The 22633-nt window shown below is 29.4% G+C and overlaps 1 protein-coding gene across 1 annotated transcript in view; it reads left to right on the forward strand.

Annotated features, from left to right (window-relative positions):
• Positions 1–10442: 10442 nt before the first annotated feature.
• Positions 10443–22633, forward strand: part of LOC107454724 (heparan sulfate glucosamine 3-O-sulfotransferase 3A1) — a 116250-nt gene continuing 104059 nt past the window's right edge. Inside the window, exon 1 of the mRNA XM_016072000.3 lies at positions 10443–11202. Coding sequence (XP_015927486.1) covers positions 10931–11202 — 272 coding nt within the window. The 5' untranslated portion in view covers positions 10443–10930. The remainder of the gene's footprint in view (positions 11203–22633) is intronic.

Below are 22633 nucleotides of genomic sequence, written 5' to 3' on the forward strand. Positions count from 1 at the left end.
TAGAGGGGTTGGACTGTTGTCATGACACCCTTTATTCCGAAAAAGTCGGAGATGTGGCCAGGGCTGTGTTCCATGCCTTTGGTCCCATTTAACTTGTACTTTTCTGCTCTTGTCAAACAACAACATTTGTTTACTAACTTTTTGTGGTTGTTTTAGAACTCCAACCATTTTCCAAAATGATATGTCTTGAAGTTCCAGTAATTCAATTTTATGTTCCCATTGCTCATATCTTAAATTCTCTCAGTTTTCAATTAATTTATTGAGTTATTTTTTTAAAATTTGGTATTTTGTGTGTTGCCTGCCTTTTTATAGTTCTTCCTACATTTATTTCTGTGAATGATTTTATTTTTGATGCTTATTAGAAGTAAGAGATAATTAGCAATAAAATCAAAAGTAGTTGTTTATTTGCTATAAGCTTCCATAATTTTAAACTGACTATTGAAAAGGCAGTCATCAATTAAGGTTTGATTGTTAAGTTTATCAGTGGTATTAGTTTGTTTGTCTCAGTGGGAGAAATTATGGTATAATCACCAACCTGTTTACGAAAATTTCCTCGTTTCCAATGACGAGTTGGCTTTGATTATGAATAAAACTGGATGGTGATCAGAATGTAGTTTACACAGACAGCTATTGGGCTGTCAGAATTTGTTATAGCATAGTCAAGAATGCCAGGTCTGTGATTTTGATTTTCTTGGAAATAAGTTGGTGCCCAGAAGGTACTATTGCAATAAGAGTTAAATAATCTATTTATTTTTTTTCAAACTTTGTTTTTTATTTCTTAAAGAGTTTTGCCCTTTTTGTTGGTATAAAAACATCCCCATAAAGTATGTTTCTAACTAAAATCTCTTAAAACAACTGTTATAAGATCAGAAGGAAATAGATTTATAATATAATTTTGAATAAAGTTATGTTTTGGCGAAGTGTTAATAACAGTAATTTTAAGTTTGTGACTGTCATATTTAAGAGCAATGGAAAGCAAGCAATTTGCTCGTCATTGTTGCTGTTGTATTCACATGAAGGCCACTTTTGACGAGCATTGCAACTCCTCAACGCCTCCTATAACTGAAAGCCTCCACACGGTTTTTCATAGGTAGTCAGATCATACCACTGTCTTGCCTTATCCACTTGTCAACCACTACAGATTCAATTCTCAAATATATAAGATAAATTTCTCTCAGTTACTTTTATAAAAGGTTTTGGGTTCATGCTCACAACAGGTTCACTTTTTAAACAGTCTGCACTGAGTACTTATAAAAGATCGTGTGGAGGCTTCTTGATGCAGGAGGTGATGAACTCCTCCACCTCTTTAATTACGATTTATATATGCCTTAGTTAGTAATTTTGATGCTTTGGTTAGAGCGTGTTTCTGTAACTATAAAAATATCCGGGTCCAGTCCAGAAATAAAATTTGTAAAATCATATGAATCATCTTTAAAATCAAACCTTTACGATTCGTAAGCGCTCAGATTCTTAGTACGACGGTTTCACCGTCGTAACAGAAAATTCTTTTCTTAAAGGGATCAAGGGTAATGTATTTATATTTTGTCCACTACTAAACACAAGTAATCTAAACTAGTACATATAGGATCATATAGACCTATTAATAAAGTATTCATAAATATTTTCTTTATCTCAGATAGAAAAAAAATCGAACATATTAACTTTTAGAGAAATCATGCCCAGAAAGCATGTAAAAAGATCGGCATGTAAAAAGATAGCATGTAAAAGATAGAAAGCGTGTAAAAAGATACCTTTTGTCGGACTTATCTTTTTACTGTCACGAAAATGTTTGTACTAAAAACCTTTTTTCAAAAAAGCAAAAATATTGCAATTTCAAACATTTTATCCTAAAGGGATTAAAAATTAATTTTTAAAGCTTTTTCAAAAAGTATTGTCAATTAAGTAAAATGAACACTTATGTCCATAATGACGTTTTAGATCTCGTTTTAAGGTTAGAAGGTTTACACGTAAACCACATAACAAATCTTTTTAGGTTTACATTAAAAGGGTTTTGCTGAGTTAAAATAAGCCTTGTTTTGTTATATGGGATGGCAGTAAGTTTTTCGTAAAATTTATAATAGGATCATTTGCCTTCCGTTCGATCTGTATACACGTAATTGCTTGATTTTAATTCCACAAATGTGGAAGATTTCTAAAATTAAAGTCTGCCCTTTACTGGAACATTCTTTTCAAACTTTATTGACATTTGTGATAATCACCTATATTTTTCATACATATATTTCTAATAGTTTATATTTAATTTCGTTATAGAAAGTAAACTGTTAAAATTTTCTTTTGTTATTCTAATAAAATTATTAGTGTCCCTAGAAATAATTACTATAAAATAACTTTGAAACTTCTTTTTAAATTTTTGTTTGCACTTGCAATGAAATTATCTCTTTTTTTCAGAACATGTAGTTTCAGTTAGAACTTTCCTTCGTTATTCTAATAAAATTATTAATGTCTCTATAAATAACTTCTAAAAAATATATTTGAAAACTCCTCTTCAAATTTTTGTTTGCACTGATAATAAAATTATCTCTGTGTTTCAGAACATGTAGTTACAATTAGAATTTTCCTTCGTTCTTGTAATAAAATTATTGGTCTCTCTAGAAATAATTGCTATAAAATATAATTTAAAACTTCTCTTCATTCGCACTTCTGATAAAATTTTCTCTATTTTTCAGAACATGTTGTTTCAGTTAGAATTTTCTTTCGTTATTCGGAATAAAAATTATTAGTGTCTCTAGAAATAATTTCTTTAAAATATATTGTAAAACTTCTCTTCAAGTTTTTATTCGCATTGAGAATAAAATTATGTCTATTTTTCAGAACATGTAGTGACAGTTAGAATTTCATTTCGTTATTGCAATAAAATGTTTGGTGTCTATAATATCAACTTCCAATAAAAATATTTTTCAAATTTTCTCTTAAAATATTTATAAGCAGTTATTAGAAAAATGTCTATATATCTTAAAGTTAAAATTTAAATCCGTTATTTTAGAAGAAAAGAAATTAGTGTCTGTAGTTATAACTTCTAAAATAAGGTTTTTCTAAAACTTATTTTCAAACTTTTATTGGCACATATGAGAAGATTACTTCCGTTTTTCTTTTTTTCTTCAGAACATAAACAAATCACCGATCCATTTATATCAAGTTTCGTAAAACGTATTTGAAGTATACATTTCAACTATTCTTTTCTCACTCAATCCATCACAGTATCCATTTTCCTTTTATTATCTATTTTAAAAGAAGAATACACCTAATCTGCAAACGACATTTTCAAAAGTAGAAGAGAATAGAAGTTCTATTAATCTGCGCCAGACGTTTATAGTTCTAAAGTTGAAGCCAAGGTGGAGGTAACATAGTCGGTATTACAAAAGAAAAGACGGAAATTTAGAATAATAACACCAATGAGATAAATTGGTCTGTCCCCCCAGGCCATCCATCCGAGCAGTTTAAGACACAGAAAGGTACCACAAACAATATGGCGGCGAGCGACCATTCTTCAACTATTATTTAATATCTCTTGAAAATACTGCTTTGAAAAACGGCGCAAAACTATTGTACCAGCGGAAAAAAGACAAGATTTTGTAGATAAATGAGAAAAGGTATTTCTTTAAAAAAAATGATGTACAAAGCAGCTCTTTTCAACTATAATTTAGCCGTTATTAATTTTCTAAAAGTAAAAGCGTCTTACAGGGCTACATTTTTTAAAAATAAAAAAAATTATGTTTGTAAAGGTAATTGTTGAAATTCTAAATTGTTCGAAACCCTGTAATTTTTAGGCCAAAATGACAGTGAAGAGATATGAGAATATAAGGTTTGTGTGTATGGTCTTCTATCTTTTCTAAATGTTTAATTTGTCTCTGTAGTAAAAATCTATTCGCTTTCTTTATTTGGTGTTTAATTTTTCTTTTTCGTTCTTTTCTTAAATTGGTGTTAGAGCAAACAAATGAAAAAGATAGCATGGTAATTCAAAAATGAGAGGGGAGCTTTCAACTCGATCCGTCGTAAAGTTTAGTTGCTTATTATTAAATGTTGACACTGGTGCAAAAATTAGCTAATAATTAAATTTTAAAATTATTATATATTGGTTTCATTAATTAAATTATCATTTATTTTATTTTAAATCAACAACCATATTTACAATAAAATTCAGATCTTTCTTTTATGGAAAAGCATATCTCCCATCAATCGCACGTTTCGAGGAAAAATGTTTTTCTTGGCAGTAATATTTTATAATTTTAGAAACAGAAACTTTAAATTTTTCAAACACCTAAATCTGTCTGGGATAGCCTGGTTGGTACGGCACTGGACTCATGTCCAAGAGTTCGCGGGTTCGATCCCCGCCGGCCAAAGATGTATTAAATGGTGACTGCACGTTAAATCTGTCGAGTCACCAAGTCCTCCATATTTCCATAACAAATCATACCTCAGGGGGTACTGATCCAGAAATTTCCTGGTCTTCTGGATTGGTTCGAAATTACTAGTCTGCGGAGTTGAACAATAGTAGTCGTAAACCCAAAATTTGGGTAGGCTGTTCAACGACGGTTTTAAAATTATAAAATAAAGAAACACCTAAAACCGCATCAAATAACTATCGACCCTTTAGTATATTCGTTTGAATTTACTAATTATAAAGTTGCAAGACAAAGTTATGAAATTGAGAATAAAATATCAGAGCTGAAATTTTGCTCACACTGTAAATATAAAATTAAACATTGTGGAAAGAAGAAAGAGTGTACAAAATAGACTTAAACTTATCTAACTGGGTTTTGGATTATTTCAAATCTAAAATATACTTTGTTATGAAAAAAAATAGATTTTTTTTTATCAAAATGATATTTTTAGTTTAGTTTATTTTTTCCTGATTGTTTAAGTTCATAAAGAACGTACATAGGTTTGAATACATTCATACATATATACTTACCTGCTTCTTAGATGAATTAAGATTAATTAAGATTAAACAAAACTAATAAGATGAATTAAGATTAAACAAAAAAAACCTATGACTTTAACGTATCGCATCATAAATTGAACTGTATCGTCGCCTATTTCCTAGCACTCCGTACGTAGTAGAATAGTGGAGACACTGAGTATTCACTCGAATAAATTTAAAAAAAATCTGGTTGTGAAAATATTTTTTTTAAATTGTACGATAACTGTAGCTTTTAGAGAGAAACCGGTTCCAGGTTGGAAATCTAAGAAGCAAAAATCTCATACAATAGAAAAACAACTGACGAGTAAAAAAACTGCTTTCTAGCGTTATCTAAGAAGCACTTAATTATTATTCTTCCTAACGATTAACAAAATTTACTCATTGACAGGGATTACCAACGGATGACTATAAATGTTAGAAGTGATAGAAATTCAATTAATTTTCAATAAATCAATCCATTTAATTATTCAACCGAAACTGCCATCATGACTTACATTGCAAATTAATCATAATTAAGACAATAACTTTCTTTACCATCACTGAAAAAAATATGCTCGAAATGTTAGCTAATTTTAGCTAACATTTCTAGCATATTTTTAGAATAGATAGCATATTTTTAGATTAGCAGCTAGTTTTAGAATAGATTCTTGCTGTTTATTAGTTCTCAATTTTTACAATTTTATTAACCCATGGCATCCCAGCATGGAGTATTTTTATTTTATAAACGTCGTTGCACAGCTGACCCAATTCAGAATTTACAACTATCAAAGTTCTAATCAGTAGCCTTGTAATTTTGAATCCAATCCAGAAAAAAGAGAACTCCTAGATCAAGTATTTGGACAAACTAGCCTTCGTGGAGGACTTTTGATGGAACCAATCGGCATTTGCGTTAAAGGGAGAGGGAAACCATGAAAACTTTTCTTGGTTAGTCTGATGGCAAAGAAACCCTAACCCATGATCCGTCTACCATTAAGGATATTTTATTTCTGCACTGTGGCCTCTGTAAGCCGTGTTCAGAATTCGTATCGGCCAGCCATCGTTGGGGATTCGAAACAGGGGCACCTCATTGGGAGGCGAGCGGCTGATACACCACTGCCAATGCCTCCTACAACTGAAAACCTCCACGCGGTTTTTCTTAGGTAGTCCGATCAGACCCCTGCGGAGGATATCCTCTCTTTCTTTTCTCTTTATTTAACTAAAATTGGGTGCCTGGGCCGCGCAGCGGCCCCTAACCCATACATAATGAAGTATTTACAAGTTGAATTAAAAAACATTTTAAATTATGCAGCATTTAGGTAGCATTACAGAAAATCAAGCATATTTGCTTGATAAATTAAACATGATTTGATATTTAATATAAGTCATGATTTATGCAATAATCAGAAGTTTTCGTGAATATAAAAAGCACAATTGATATTTAAGCATTGATTGGTATCAAATTTGATGCAGTCATAGGTTGTGATTAAAGTATGAAATTAAATTAATATATAAACAAGTACAGATTAAACATGATTTGATATAAGTCATGATTTGTGAAATAATCAGAAATTTTCATGAATATGAAAAGCACAATTGATATTTAAGCATTGATTGGTATTAAATTTGATGCAATCATAGGTTGTGATTAAAATATGAATTAAATTAATATATAAACAATTACAATTGATATTTTAGCATTGAATGGAATTTAAATTTGATGCATTCATAAGTTGTGATAAATTATGAGTAAAATTAGAATATATGCAAATGCGATTGACAATTTAGCATTGAATAAAGTTAGAATTGTGTAATTTTAAGTTGTAAAACAAATATAACATGATATATGATAAATTTACAGAAGTTTTGTTTAATATTGGTGTCGCCATCTATCGGACACAGTTTGCAATTTAATTGAGCTGTTTTACTTTTTTCATTGAAGAAGAGTTTGATAATCTACATATTACACTAATGCAAGAGTTCAGAATGAATAGTCCGGAATTGGGCATGACTATGACATTATGGAGCATTATCTCTAATGATTCTTTGCAGTAATTGGAGTACCTCTTCATTCTTTATGAGTTCTTGCAGTTCTTTTATTATTATGACAAGTCTGCGAGCCATACCGGCTGTTGTTGTGGGAATCGGGCGAGAGCCCTTCCTAGTGGGACGGGCTATGCACCCAGTGTTGTTTGCGGTGTGGGATTCACTACAGTTGCAACATTTTGGTGGAGTGTGTCTGTCCTTTCTGCATTCATGGGAGCGATGATTGCCAGCGCATTTCACACATATTGAGGCAGCGTTGCATGATCTTTGAGTGTGGTGGAATGCTTGACAATTAAAACATTGAATTGGTCCATGACCCCCCCCCCTAAATCTCTCTATTCTGACTGGAATACTTTGAATAGTGGTGATGGAGTTAATTTGATGATTTTTTTTACTTACAGTATAATTATTAATTAATTATAACCTTTAATTAACCGTTATAAGATAGATATGTTGGGGGGAAATATTCTTCCAGGCTTTTCTTTTGTTTACGCAAAAAGTCAGAAGCTGAAATAAGGCTTTAAACAAAAACAACATTGTCTAATCAAGGTAAAAAAATCAAATGTTTTAATTTTATAGTTAGACGCAAAAACAAGAAAGAAAACTAGAGAGAAAGAAACATAGAAAAAGAAGAAGAAAAAATTGGGGGAAATCGATTCTCATAAAAAAATAGGGAGATTTCTCAAATTTATTTTAGATTCCATACGCAAGATTCTCAATACGCTAAAAGATTAATATTATTTGTTTATGTTTAAAATTATGGTTGTCCAGAGATGCCAACTTGCTCCGGATAGCAAATATATATTTTAAAGTGGTAGTTTATCAGTTGTGATTCTTGGTTTAATAAATTCAATTTAGTAGACTTTTATCCACCACTATTTCTAAATAATTCGTAGGCTTATATAATTCACCGCTTTGTAGTATGTATGCCATGCTTTACCGTTTAAAAAGCAAGCAAAAATAGTCAAATATTTGAAAAATTTACTTTGTTGTTATCTACCGTTTTATTAATTATTTTAGCTTGTCCGGAGCAGTTGGCATCTCTGGTTGTCTAACTGCAATAGGTCCATAAAAAAGACTAAATATTTTTTCGTTTTCTAAAATTATGGAATATAATTATTTTAGCTTCTCAATTTAGTTAGATGTTTATCCTGCATCATATCCTTGTCCATTGTAAATGTTTGTTTGGATTTTGTATTCAAAGTTACGATGATATTCCACAACGTTAACGTTTTTAACTTACAGGTTCTTGCAAAATCTATTATTTTCATTTTCGTAAGTTTGACGTTTCTTCACGGGAGGATACGCATTTTCACCAGAATTGATGCATGTGCACCTCAAGAACGCATGCGCAATTATTTCAAATCTTACTTACCGCAGCGTACGCTATAGCTATTATTAACACGTTCACGCCGGGGTGACCCACCGGTGGGTCACGCTAGATTGTCACATCTTGTCAGCGCACCGGAGTAAAAACTGGTAACAAATAAATTACATTTTTTAGTTTTGTTCCGGGAATAATAAAAATCCATAACTACCAATGGTTTTTAACGGATGCAATTTTTATATTGAATTGCTTCTTCGCCGTGATAAATTTCCTTACAGTGAATTGTTATTGTTGAGAACAGATTAACTCCTCCGGAATATTATCTAATATTAAAATAGTTCTTCTACCAGTATTTTCACTTTTCCCGGCGTGAACGTGTTAAAAGCAATAGCTATTTTTAGCTGTTTTAATTTCCTCTGGATACTGCCATTAAAATTGATTAAACGACTGTTGGACGTTAAAAATGTTTTTTTCCGAGCAAAATCATTTTTAAAGAATTGAATATATAAGATACTTACTTGCATACCAAAATCGTGATAAAAATATTACAAAAAAAANAAAAAAAAAAAAAAAAAACTTGATGGCGAAGATAACAATTTCGGTGAATGATATGAATTATTAATTTACTTTCAGCGAAAGAATTTTTTGGTAGAAAAAGAAAAACACATTTTTCCCCTTAAAACCACAAATTCTAGAACTATTCAGCTTGATTCCTTTCTGTTTATCTTATAATTTACTTGCTTGTAGCTCGTTTTATGGAATGAATGTATAAATAATTTTGAAAACTATCGTATTCAGTTATGTTCACGTGTTGTATTTTTCATGTGTGTACGAGAAAGGAAAATTATGTTTCTAATAATGAATTCGCACGAATCGTTTTAGACAGTTTGTTTCAAAAGTTATTACACGAAATTATAGATTTTATTTTTCAATTTTAAACTCGATTACTTTTGAAACCGAAAAGCAGGAAACGATATGTCAATTTGAATTTTCTTAATACTGATTTTAAAACATGTTAGTCTTTATAACATAATTTGATAATTATCAATGACCGTTTCTCATTGTTGTCAAAAATTAATTGATAGCTTCCTTATTGGTATCCGTTAATTTGTGACTGACAACAAAATAATTTTTATAGCTTACTGTATTTACACGTGTCTAAATTATTTATCTTTTATTTAACGGTACTTTCATTTTGTTCAAATTTGATTTCTGATATATTTCATAGACTGACATATTTCATTGATTAAAAATTGGATTCGCTTCAAAAATATTCAAATTGGAAATAATGGTCAGCATATTTCAAGCTCTAAAAAAATAGGCTTCCATTTTCAAAACTTGCCAGACGTGAATTGGTAGAAACAAAGGTAATTTGAAATATAAGACGAAAAAAATGGAAAAAAATAAAGGTGAGAAACAAAACTAGAAAAACCACACTAGCTGAAAAAGATGGTTCCGAGAATTTAAATTTTTCAAATCAGAAGTTAATTTTGAACTATGTAATTATATTTATATCAAAACAATAAACCATAATTTATTTCATATTTCTGAAAGTATTCAACTAAAATGACAGTCAAAAAATAAATGGCAAAATTTGTAAAAAAATTGCATCAGTTTTTCTCGTCGAATTTTTCAATTCAAAATATAAGCACCAAATTTAAGAATAACGAACTATCTTTCTCTGATAACCATTCTCAACATTTATAAAAGTTCTATTTCAAAAACCATAATTAAACCATAATTAATTATTATTCATTTTCAGCTAATTATAAATGCACCAAAAACAAATTCAGAACTAGACTAAATAGTAATTCAGTCCAGTGGATTCAACTGTTTTACATAAAATCTCTTTTTTTTTAATGAGTTTAATTGATAAAAAAAATTTTGTAAATAAACTAATTCTTCACATTAAATATTTCGTCGATATGTTCACGGCAACTAAAAAAATCCATTCATATGCTTGGGGTTCCGTCTAAAGATTCTCATTTATTTATGCATCCATTGCCGTAAAAAATTAGTAACCACTATTCTTAATCTTCAGAAATATATTCTAAGTGACAAAACTTGAGGAAATTTGGCGAGAGTTGGCGAATTCACTCAAAGCAACCCTATTTATCTCCATCCTCTCCGTGCGAAACTTTTAATGTCATCATTCCATGGTGAGTTCTCTTGTATGTAGCTAGGGTGAATCAAATTTCGATTACGTACAAAACACGTGTTTTATAGTTCATGCAGCAACAAGAAAAAATGTCAAACATTTCACAGATATGACATCATTTCCTTTTCATTGATGTAATAAAATGAAACAATCAGGAAATTTCTTATTCAAATGATTATTTGATATTCAAAACTGCGTTTGTAAATAAATTTTTAAAAAAATATGTAGCCAATAATGCAAAATATCACAGAAGATTTTGTTGGCTGAAGTTTAACGCTTACGCAGGGTACTTATTTTTACTTTTAAAATTATGTGTATACAAAATTCATGATTATAAAGTTGATTTCATTAGTTGGATATGATTTTGAGAAATACGTTAGTGTTATTAAATTTAATAACACATAATGCTGCATTGTTTTGTGCTTGTTTCAAGTCAAATATCTTATGCTTTTAAGTTATAATCGCATTTAAATCTTCTATCATGATCGTTTCGATACAGTTTCAACGGACATTGTGGAGGGCCACTGTAGTGTCAACTGGGCTATCGTTAATTATGTGTGTGGTTTTTTTAGACGTCCAGATGCGTTTGCGGACTTCTCCATTAAAAGAAGACAATGGTCAATGGAATTCTTCGACAAAAAGACGAACTTTGATGCAAAGATTAGATAAACAAAAAGCTGAACTTGTGCAAAATGATCAGTGGTTATCGGATGATGAAACGGATATCACGGCATATTTAAGCAGCGATGATAGGTAAGAAATTTGCACCACACTATTATATTTTTTATACATAATATGCTAAATTATTATATCATGACAAATATTATAGTTGCACTAAATTATCAATGTTTTTCCGATGATTAAACAATGCGGCATATTTAAGCAGCGACGAGAGTTGAGAAATTTGAACCATAAAGCTATAATATTTATTGTACGAAATTGTACAAAATAATTAATAATTGTCCGATAATGAAACTGATTATAAGGCATAATAAGCGGTGATGAGAACTAAGAAATTTGCTCCACACTATAATATTTTGATACATAATATGTTATATTATTATATCATATATTATTATATCATATATTATTATATCATACATAATATTACAGCTGTATCAAATAATCAATGCTGATCCCATGATGAAACAAATAATGTGCCACACTTACGCAGCGATGAGAGAGTTACGAAATTTTCAGCATAAAGCGACATTATTTATTGTACAAAATTAATAGTTATCAGATGATAAAACATAAAACTGATAATACTGCATATTTAAGCCGTGATGAGAATTAAGAAGTTTGCTCCACTCTATATTTTTTAAACATTATGTGTTACAGTATTATATAATATTGTAGTTGTACAAAATAATCAATTGTTATCCGGTGATGAATCAAAACATCAGATAGCCAAATTTTTGCATTCGTGCTAGATTCTTGTTTTAACAAAATCAATTTAATATACTTTTAACTACCGCTGCATTTTAATAGTTTAAACATACATAATATAGACCATCTAATTATCGTAATGGAAATGTAAAGAAATTTAGATTTAGAATTTGACCTCAATATGACTTCAATAGTTATTTTACTATCACAGGAAAAAGTTGGCAGGTATGCAAATGAATGTAAGATGCATATCATTCTACTTTTTTGCAGAAAATATTGTATTTTCTCCTGATTATAACACATTGTTTATTGAAATAAACTTTTTATAAATTTTAATAACTAAAATAGATGCTAAACAAAAAAAAATTAACTTAGATTTTATCGTATTCGATTACCACGCTTCAGTGACTAATACAGGATAAAACTTATACTCAGCTAGCTGCGAATGTGTTAACCTAAATTACTGGTAGATTAAAATATGGTGTCAAAATTACATTCTCATCGTTGCTGAATTTTCCGCAAGAGTTTATTTTTTTATTTAAAGTGATTTGATATTTAGAGTTTATTTTTATATCAAAGTTTATACTCCTCTTTTTCATTATTTGTCTTATAAATAGAATATTTTTAAAAATTTGACCTTTATTTTATGAAACTTAATTGAGTATACATTTAAATGCGAAGTGATTGTCATTGGTGCGCTAAAGTTTCAGCACAATATAAAATTATTCAAGTAAAAAATTATGATTTGGTTGTTTGTTGCATTACTATCACTTGGGAAAGTTATCCTCGGATTAAATAAAAGTTGGCAGATATGGAATACTTATAATCTACTACGACGCTAAAAATTTTATTCGGAGAAAGACCCAAAGATTGTGAGAGACCCCAGCTGGGATTTGAAACGAAACATGTTTGCTTTGAGTTATGAGGAGTAATGTTAAGCACTTAAAACCCATGTGGGCAATGAATGCTCCTTCTATTTAAAAATAAATGCAGTTAAATTATGTAAAAGGCAATACCAACAGAGATACCAACTGCACTGGATACAACAAAATATAAGAGAAAACGGTAGGGAAGTACCAACTGAAGTTTGTAAAATTTTAATTTGCCAACTTTTTAACTGTATTCGTATATTGGAATTACATACATTTGCAGGCTTGTGTGCTGTGTGTTACAAATGAAATTAATTAATTTCAAAATATAAGAACTCGTGACCGCAAAAATCATTCGAAGCAAATTTATGGTTCGTACATCATATCTATTTCTAAATTATGATTTTTTTCCGACTGTCAGTAAATTTTAAGCAAGGTGTCTCCCATTGACGAGAATCTCAAACAAAAAATTCACTTACTGGTTTTGTTGATTTTACCACTTCTTTCCGAAAACTAATTCCTGTTCCACAATTTCGGAGTCGTTAGAGAATTTAAATCATAAAAACTAATTAGGTCAAAAATGATCAAATTTTGGATTGAAGGTGACGCAATTTTTCGTTACTGGTAGAATAGATACCCAACTTTAAAAAATCATCAAAGAAAATGTTTTCTAATCTTCTTTCTGGAATTTTAATTATATTATTCTTTTAGTTTAATCAACAATATATAAATGATTTGAAAGTTTATTTGCAATGCCACTCAGTTCCGGTTTTTCCGTCGAGAGGTTTTTAAGATGTTGGCAAAATTATCAAAAATTCCGAAATATTTGGTTTTTAAATGTCTACCACCCTATGAAATATTTTACAAAAAAAGTAGCCGTTGACAGTGATGTGGTTTGTTTGATTTGATGGCTGCTCTACAGATTTTAAATTATTACTAAAATACCTAAAGAGCATTTACAATATCGCGGACAACTCTTGAAAATAGTTCTAGTTGAAACCTAAATACTTCGACACGAACAACAGCTAGACGGAAAAAAAATTTTAAAAAATTTTTAATGCATTCAATAAAACTAATTGAGGTGTTGTGATTGGAGGAGGGGCTGAGGAAATAGAACGTTAAATACAATTGCTCTATGCTTTCGGCTTTATTACCATTAAAATGTATAAGTTGTACAACATAATTTTGAAAGGTGACCAAGCTTGTCGTCATCAAAGTCAGCTAGTATTGAATAAAATATTCCTGAGAAACAATATTTTTTGTTTATTTTTCTTCAATGAATAAGCTGCATTAAATAAGTACTAATGCCAAGAAAATTTTATTTTTGTTTATTTCCAATTATGTTGGCAAGTTGTGTTTACCCATATCAAACCAATAAACTCGTGTTCACTTCTCAAAAAGGAAAGATGGGTTTTCAATTATTTCCGTTTTGCAATACATTATAGAGAAAATTATGCGTGTTTACTGAAATATATTAACCCGTTAAGGACCAAAAAAAAATTTTTTTTTTGAAAAGCATAAAGATTGGCGAATCAATTATTCTATTCTTGAAATTTATCTAGCAAAAACAAGACATTCGTGCTCATCACGATGAGTTTATAATTTAAATCTGAAATTGAATGATAGAAATATTTCAAGAGAGAAATGAAAGCTAACACTAGAAACCATCTTAGTATAAGCAAGCGTAAATAAATTTTATTACTTTTATTAAAACGGTTTTTTTTCCACATCACTAAAAAGGTGCCTTTTTGAAACAATATTCTGAAACTGGTTAATATCTACAAGGCTGCCTACTACTACGCTTTTTGCAATGCATTTTATAGAGTGGTAGGCAATTAAAAACTAAAGTTTTCAAAATGTTTCGTAATTTTGCCAACATTTTAAAAGCCTTACTACGAGAAGGCTAGAAGAAAGTAAAGTTTCAGATGAACTTTTGATTCATTTACATGTAGTGTTGTGGAAAATGATTTAATTTTCAAAGCAAAGAACTACCATTGAAACATAAACTTAGCTACCACTAGAAGAAATTTTCCCATAAAGGGTAGAAAGGTGGCATACCTGTTAGAGTATAGCAAATTTAACATTAAAATAAACGATAAGTTACGGAAAACTCATTAATTACGATTTGAAATCGTATAATATATTACAGGAATGGGATTATTATAATTATTACAGAATTCATTTCTGTAAGAAGGAAGAAAATGTGATTCGCAGCCCTGTATGTTTTGAAATTGCTACTGAAGTGTTAGACCTGCCAACTTATTGTCTTTTTGAAGATGATTTTCCCAAGTGGTAGTAAAATGAAATTTAAATTACTGTCACAGGTGGAACTATAGTTTTTAATTTTTATGGGATTTTGGCAAGCTTTAAATAATTACCATATTTTAAATAAATTTTATTTATTTATATGCAGTGGTAGCAAAAATCTTTTAAATTAAATTTTAAATTTAAGAAATAAATAGAAAGCATAAATTTTTTTACCAGTTTAAAAATTAAAAATGAAATTTGCTCAGATGCGTAAAATTTTATTTTTTCGATTGTTACAAAGCTGTACATATGTTCTACTTAGAAAAATAATTTATATATTTATTTTGCGCAAATGCCATTCACGCGTTCCAAGAGGTACTGTTTACATTGAAATAATGTATAAAATGCCATTTTTTGATTTATCATGAGAGGATTGCAAAGCAGCTGATTCCAATTTTTTTCGTCTACTAAACCCTGAATGATTATCATTCTTTCAGCGGAATCCCGATATTAAAAATAAAGTTTGTTAAGGTAGTAGTCAGTGTCATTACCTATAAAAGACTGTTTATAGTATATTTGATGAGAGGAATGAATATTCTTTAATATTATATGTTTAAAGTTATTTTTTTGAATTTTTCTTTACCTTAGTTACAGGTTATGACATTTTAGCTCTTAAGATACAAAAAACGATTACCATTTTATTAGTAATAAAGAAGCAACTTAATCAACAATGTTACATAAATATCAGTAAAAAAAAATTTTTTAAAATATCAAAAACATATTGTGTTAACTGACGTATTTCAAAAAAATCGTTAAAACATCAAAAATGAATGAAAAAAATTGCGAACAGAACGTGTATTAGATTTAGAACATTTTACTTTTTATACATATAATAACACGTTTGCTTCACTTCGGATTCAAAATGTTCAGAAAATAATTTTTTTAACACACTAAAAGTAGGTTTAATAAGAACAGCATTAAACAATTCTTCATGCTAACTTCTAAGGTAAATTCTAAAGATTTGCTCAGCTATAAATATATTGTTTACTTTCCGGTTGACGTTTTGTATTTCTTTTTGCATATATCTTTTATTGCTATTATTTCTGGTCTCTCATCTAGATTTATGATTGTAGCTGACAAAGAGAATTTACATTCAAAATAAACAAAACAAGATAATAAGGACGAGTGATTCTTCATGGCCTTCGTTTAGAGTAATGATAAGAGCGTATGTTCATAATAATTGTAGAATTGTTGACATTCCAGCGTAAATAATTAGTCTTATCTTTACGAGTTTGTCTTAAATTTTATTTTTATTTTTAAAATAGTAGAAAAATTAATGCTTTTTTTATATTTTGAATTTATAAATTTAATTTAATATTATGTTAGCCGCCATTACAAATAAATAAATTAAACATGCATGATAATTTTACATTTGCGTTACTGGTAAAATTCTGCCAAGTAATTCTGGCAAAATTCTAAATTAAAACCAATGCAATCTGCCTGCAATTATAATTCTGTTCTCATCTCATCATCACGTAGAAAATTACCGTTAACCTCGTTCCCGGAAAACTTTTACTGATTTTCTCAAAAGACTTATTTTTATAATAAAAAAAGAATGGTAAAATTTATGCTCCTTCTATTTGAAACTTGGATTTAAAAATTCTATTAAATGATTTTCACCACCACTAATTATAAGAAAATTAAACACAGCCATAAATGCTTGATAATTGTTTATAATTATTCGACAACATATTGTCTTAGATATCTGACATTTTAAAAATATATTTCTACTAACAATTGTTATTCAAGTAAAAATTAGCGAGCATGCAAATCTGAAAATGTCAAATTAAATCAATCAAATTCTGTTTATTTGACTCTAATGGGCTGCTAATTTTCGGAGAAGGCAAGATATTGGAGTAAGAGCATCTTATTCTTTCCCTTATTCTTTGAAAGATTAATTATCGTTAACTACCACCATTGACTTTCATAATTTTTCAAGAGTGGCCACATTGGAAGAAAATTATAACTTGTAGAAAAAGATCATGAAAACAAAATATTTTTTATTACCTTAGGGCAAATTTAATATCTCATACCTGCCAACTCTTCCGGATTTTCCGGAAAATTTCATTTTCATATTTAAAGTGGTAGTAATTATATACTCTTTGTTCTTTTATAATCTTAATTTTTAAATGATATTGATCACCACTATTCTTACAAAAATTAAGCACATATATTAATATGCGTTACTGTCATGGTTGTCAACTTAAGTTTTCTCAAATACAACGTATTTGTTTGCTTAAAATTGAAGTTTTATTTCCATTTTAATACCACTGGGAAAAATAATAATGGAAGGGATTAAAAGTTGGCAGGTATGATATCTGTGTAACGACTGACCTACTGAATTTTTAAAATTGACGTATTACCAATAAAATTTACGATAACGTCAATAAATATTTGCCAACAATTTTTAAATTTTTCCCCTGCTTTCGTTATCTTTCCTTTCTCACATGAATATGTTTTAACTGTTGATAGTGTTTTAACTGAATATGTTTTAACTACTGATAAGATGATTATTCCAAAAACACAGGGTTTTCAACCACTACAGGGACAATAAACTTTTGATACAAGTTGGCATTCTTTTTCTTCTTTCATATATTTTCCAAAAATTTCTTTGATAGAAATTAAACTTTTCAGACAACTTGGCATTGCTTTTCCTCTTTCATACATTTCCTAAAAATTGCTCTGAATAAAATTTTACTTTTGACAATTATAACAAAAAAAATTTATTTGAAGAGAAAATAAATCACTGAAATATCCGCTTGATTAGTATCAGCTAATGCACGTCTTCAACACATAATGAGCAGAAAAGATAATATTTTTATCTTTGTATTATTACTTTTTAATGATATAGTATGAAACATTAACATTTACATCTAAAAATAACATTCAGCTTTTTAATGAGGAGAATGAAATAAGATTATATAAGATGTTTTGATTCGATATTATTTACCGAAATTTTAGACATGATGTAGAATTCTAAACAACGAGAAATCAACACTACATCAATAAAACTGTCTGTTAATTAGTTTAGAAATGGTTTCCACAGCAAAATATTAGGAAATAAATTCGAAACATGACCTTCTTTGTTTATTTACTTTATTTTAAATTTCCGTTCGTTAAAATAGTGTATGAAAATTTTTAAAAATAAAATCAATGAAAAAATGCCGGAAATTGAAATACAAGTCATTAAAAATAATGCAGAAAATATATGTGTTAATCGATTTATTAATCGGGAGAAATTCGAAATAAGGCGTTTTATTATGATTAGCAGCAAGAAAGTGGATCAAAAATATGCAGTTTTACCTGAATTTGCCTCATATATGTTACAGTGGGGAATAATATTTTTTTAATCTTGCCTGAGATTTTTTTTTAATTTGATCTTAGATATTTTAATTGATTTAGAATCTACAATCGGTTTCTCTCTACACGCTACAGTATTGAGGCAATTTTAACAATTTATTCCAAACCAAAATTGTTTAAAATTCATTCAAGAGAATACTAAATGTACCCACTTGTCTGGTGCGTAGGGAGTGGTATAAAGAAAACAATAATATATTTCAGTTTAAAATGTGATAAAGGTCATATTTTTTGTAGTAAGTTTTACTTTTAAAAGAGCAGACAAATGTATATAAACCTGTACGTTCTTTATAAACCGGGTGCGTAGCGTTTTTAAAAAGTGCTCAAAGGTGCTTATTTTTGATTTTCGTTTCTTAAAAGTCCTTAAAGGTGCTTTTTTCTTTGGGCGTTTTTAAAAAGTGCTTAGTTTTCCCTTTTTCAAAATGAGATTTTTTCCTTTACCATGTTGATTTTTGCTATGAATTATGCAAAAATGCTCATTGTTCTGCTCAACGTTTTCACAATTAATTCAACCCCAATCTATTTCGGCGTATTGTTAGTCCGTATGAAAACACCATTCGCATTACATGATTCAAAATTTTATGACTTTTGACAATTGTCAAAAACAATGACAAAAGGTTTTTTTTTTTATGACGGTTAAAACAAGATAAAACCGTCAATTGTCAAAAACTTTGCAACCCTGCCTAATTATGCTATCTTTTTAAATTGCTTTAAAATATTTTTTGAGTGCTTGAAAAGTGCTTAAAAGGTGCTTATTTTTTGTTGAACAATTTGGCTACGCACACTGTATGAACTTGTGCATTCAGACAAAAATTAACGTAACTAAAAATATTTTTAAAAGATCTGTTGCTTTTCGATTTGAAATCCCCTGACCCCGACTTTGGTAAAATGAAGTTCTTGTATAAATGCAACAAAAAATTTGTACTCCGGTGTTATAAAAAACATTATGCATTTTATACCCTCTCTTTATACTTAAAAACTTTCTGTAATGAGTTTTTTTAAAAATTATTTAAAAAAACTCATTTTTGATTGAAAAAATTTGATTTTTAAATTATAAACAAATATATTTCAGTATCTTTAAGTACTGCGAAAAATGCGATGTGTGTATAACTTCCTCCCTTTTTTCAGCTGTGAGCAGGAATGCTAACTGCTCAGCTTTGTTTCAAGAACTTAAATAAAATGGTAGCGAATTAAATAGTAGAACTTGTAACATAAGGATAATTACGCCCACTCCTTAAAAGCATCACCACGAGATAATTGTTGTAAAGTTGAATTTTATATGATACTTTGAATTTTTTTACATGCTGTTATGGAAAAATAGCTTAACACGTTCACGCCGGGGTGAGTCACCGGTGGGTCACGCTAGACTTTCTCATCTTGGTGGTTCACCGGAGTAAAAACTGGTAACAAATAAATTTCATTTTTTAGTTTTTTTCCGGGAATAATAAAAATCCATAACTACCAATTGTTTTTAACGGATGCAATTCTTATATTGAATTGCTTCTTCGCCGTGATAAATTTCCTTACAGTGAATTGTTATTGTTGAGAATAGATTAAATCCTCCCGAATATTATCTAATATTGAAATAGTTCTTCTCCCAGTATTTTCACTTTTTCCGGCCTGATCGTGTTAAAACAGGGTCAGAACTGCCAACTGCTCCGGACACGCCAAAATATTTAAAAAAAACGGTAAATAACTACAAAGTAAGTCTTGCAAATATTTGACTATTTTTGCTTGCTCTTTAACAAGTATAGTGTTAAAATTGGTTATTGATATAAGCCTACGAATTATTTAGAAATAGTGGTAAATAAAAATCTACTAAATTGAATTTATTAAACCAAGAATCACAATTTATAAACTACCACTTTAAAATATGTATTTGCTGTCCGGAGCAAGTTGGCATCTATGCAGGGTTCCCGTGGACCATGTAAAGTTTAAAAAATGGTAACGAAAATTAAACAAATGTCGATAATTTAATTTCTGTGTAACTACCGCTAAAAATTGTTTTCCAAAGAAAATATATTTGCATGCAACTACTTACAGTTGCTTTTAACATTAGCCTTAATGCCTTAACTTCAGCGCTCGAATTAATTCGAGTGCGCTAAACAAGCCAAGCTGCATACCTGCCAACTTTTAATCCCTTCCATTATTATTTTTCCCAGTGGTATTAAAATGGAATTAAAACTTCAATTTTAAGCAAACAAATACGTTGTATTTGAGAAAATTTATGTTGACAACCATAACAGTAACGCATATTAATATATGTGCTTCATTTTTGTAAGAATAGTGGTGATCAATATCATTTAAAAATTAAGATTATAAAAGAAAAAATAGTATATTATTACTACCACTTTAAATATGAAAATAAAATCTTCCGGAAGAGTTGGCAGGTATGAATCTGTGCACACTCGGGATAATTCGGGCAGCGTTGTATTTTATGCTGCTATAATTTTTCGCAGTCGAATATAATTGAAAATAACAATGGGAAAACTAAGAAAAAAATCGTTTTATTGATATTTATCTTTTACATAGGATTGGGAGCTATAACACTTATTTATTCAAGAATAAAATATACGAAGATGCTAACTTGCTCCGAACTGCAAATAAATGTTTTAAAGTGATAGTTTATCAATTGTGATTCTTGGTTTAATAAATTCAATATAATAGATTTTTATCCGCCAGTATTTCTAAATAATTCGTAGGCTTATATTATGCACCACTTTATTTATTAAACAAGCAAAAATAGTGAAATAGCTGCAAAACATACTTTGTAGTTATTAACCGTTTTTTTTAAAAAATTATTTTGGCGTATCCGGAGCAGTTGGCATCTCTGAATATAGCTCTTTTCCATGGAACAAAAACGCAGTATATCAAAATTGTCCACCGAAAGAAAAGACAATGTTCTAAAGTGTGTTTTTTTACATTAAAAAAATTGATTTTTTTTGGCCGGTTTTTTTTAAAAAAAATCTGTGCGATAAGGAGTTAATTTACTACCACTACCAAAATTTTTTAAGGACTGCGAGAACCCTGTTAAAATGAAAATACTAAACTAGTAATAAATTAAATTTCGTTTCCACTAGAAAATATATATTTCTAGATGGAGCAAGTTGGCATCTCTTTGTGTACTTTTTGCAAACGGAAAGCTAAGCATATCGACTATATTCACTANTTAATTTGTACTCCGGCGTTATAAGAAACATTCTGCATTGTATACCCTCTCTTTATACTTAAAAAACTTTCTGTAATGAGTCTTCTTAAAAATTACTAAAAATAAATTTGATTTTTAAATTTTAAACAAATATATTTCAGTATCCTTAACACGTTCACGTCGGGTGTTGCTCCTGAAAGCGGGACGGAAAAGAGAAAATACTGGTAGAAGAACTATTTCAATATTAGATAATATTCGGGAGGAGTTAATCTATTCTCAACGATAACAATTCACTGTAAGGAAATTTATCACGGCGAAGAAGCAATTCAATATAAAAATTGCATCCGTTAAAAACAATTGGTAGTTTAATGGATTTTTATTATTCCCGGAAAAAAACTAAAAAATGAAATTTGTTTGTTACCAGTTTTTACTCCGATGCGTCACCCGATGAGACAGTCTAGCGTGACCCACCGGTGGGTCACCCCGGCGTGAACGTGTTAAGTACTGCGAAAAATTAGGTATGTGTATAATTTCCTCCCTTTTTTTAGCTGTGAAAAGGATTGCCAACTGCTCAGCTTTGTTTCAAAAACTTAAATAAAATGGTATCGAATTAAACAGTAGAACTTGTAAATTAAGGATAATTACTCCCAATCTTTAAAAGCATCACCACGAGATAATTGCTGTAAAGTTGAATTTCATATGATACTTTGAATTTTTTTACATGCAGTAATGGAAAAATTACTTAAAACAGGGTTCCCGTAGGCTATGTAAAGTTTAAAAAATGGTAACGAAAATTAAGCAAATGTCGATAATTTAATTTCTGTGTAACTGCCACTAAAAATTGTTTTCCAAAGAAAGTATATTTGCATGCAACTGCATAAGATTTTCAGGAATTAACCTTTGCTCCTTAACTTGAACGCTCGATTTTATTCGAGTGCGCTAAACAAGCCAAACTGAGCACACTCAGGATAATTCAAACAGCGTTGTATTTTATGCTGCTATAATTTTTCACAGTCGAATATAATTGAAAATAACAATGTGAAAACTAAGAAAAAAATCATTTTATTGATATTTATCTTTTACATAGGATTGGGAGCTATAACACTTATTTATT

This window comes from Parasteatoda tepidariorum, chromosome 9, assembly GCF_043381705.1.
Source record: "Parasteatoda tepidariorum isolate YZ-2023 chromosome 9, CAS_Ptep_4.0, whole genome shotgun sequence".
Taxonomy (NCBI): Eukaryota; Metazoa; Arthropoda; class Arachnida; order Araneae; family Theridiidae; genus Parasteatoda; species Parasteatoda tepidariorum.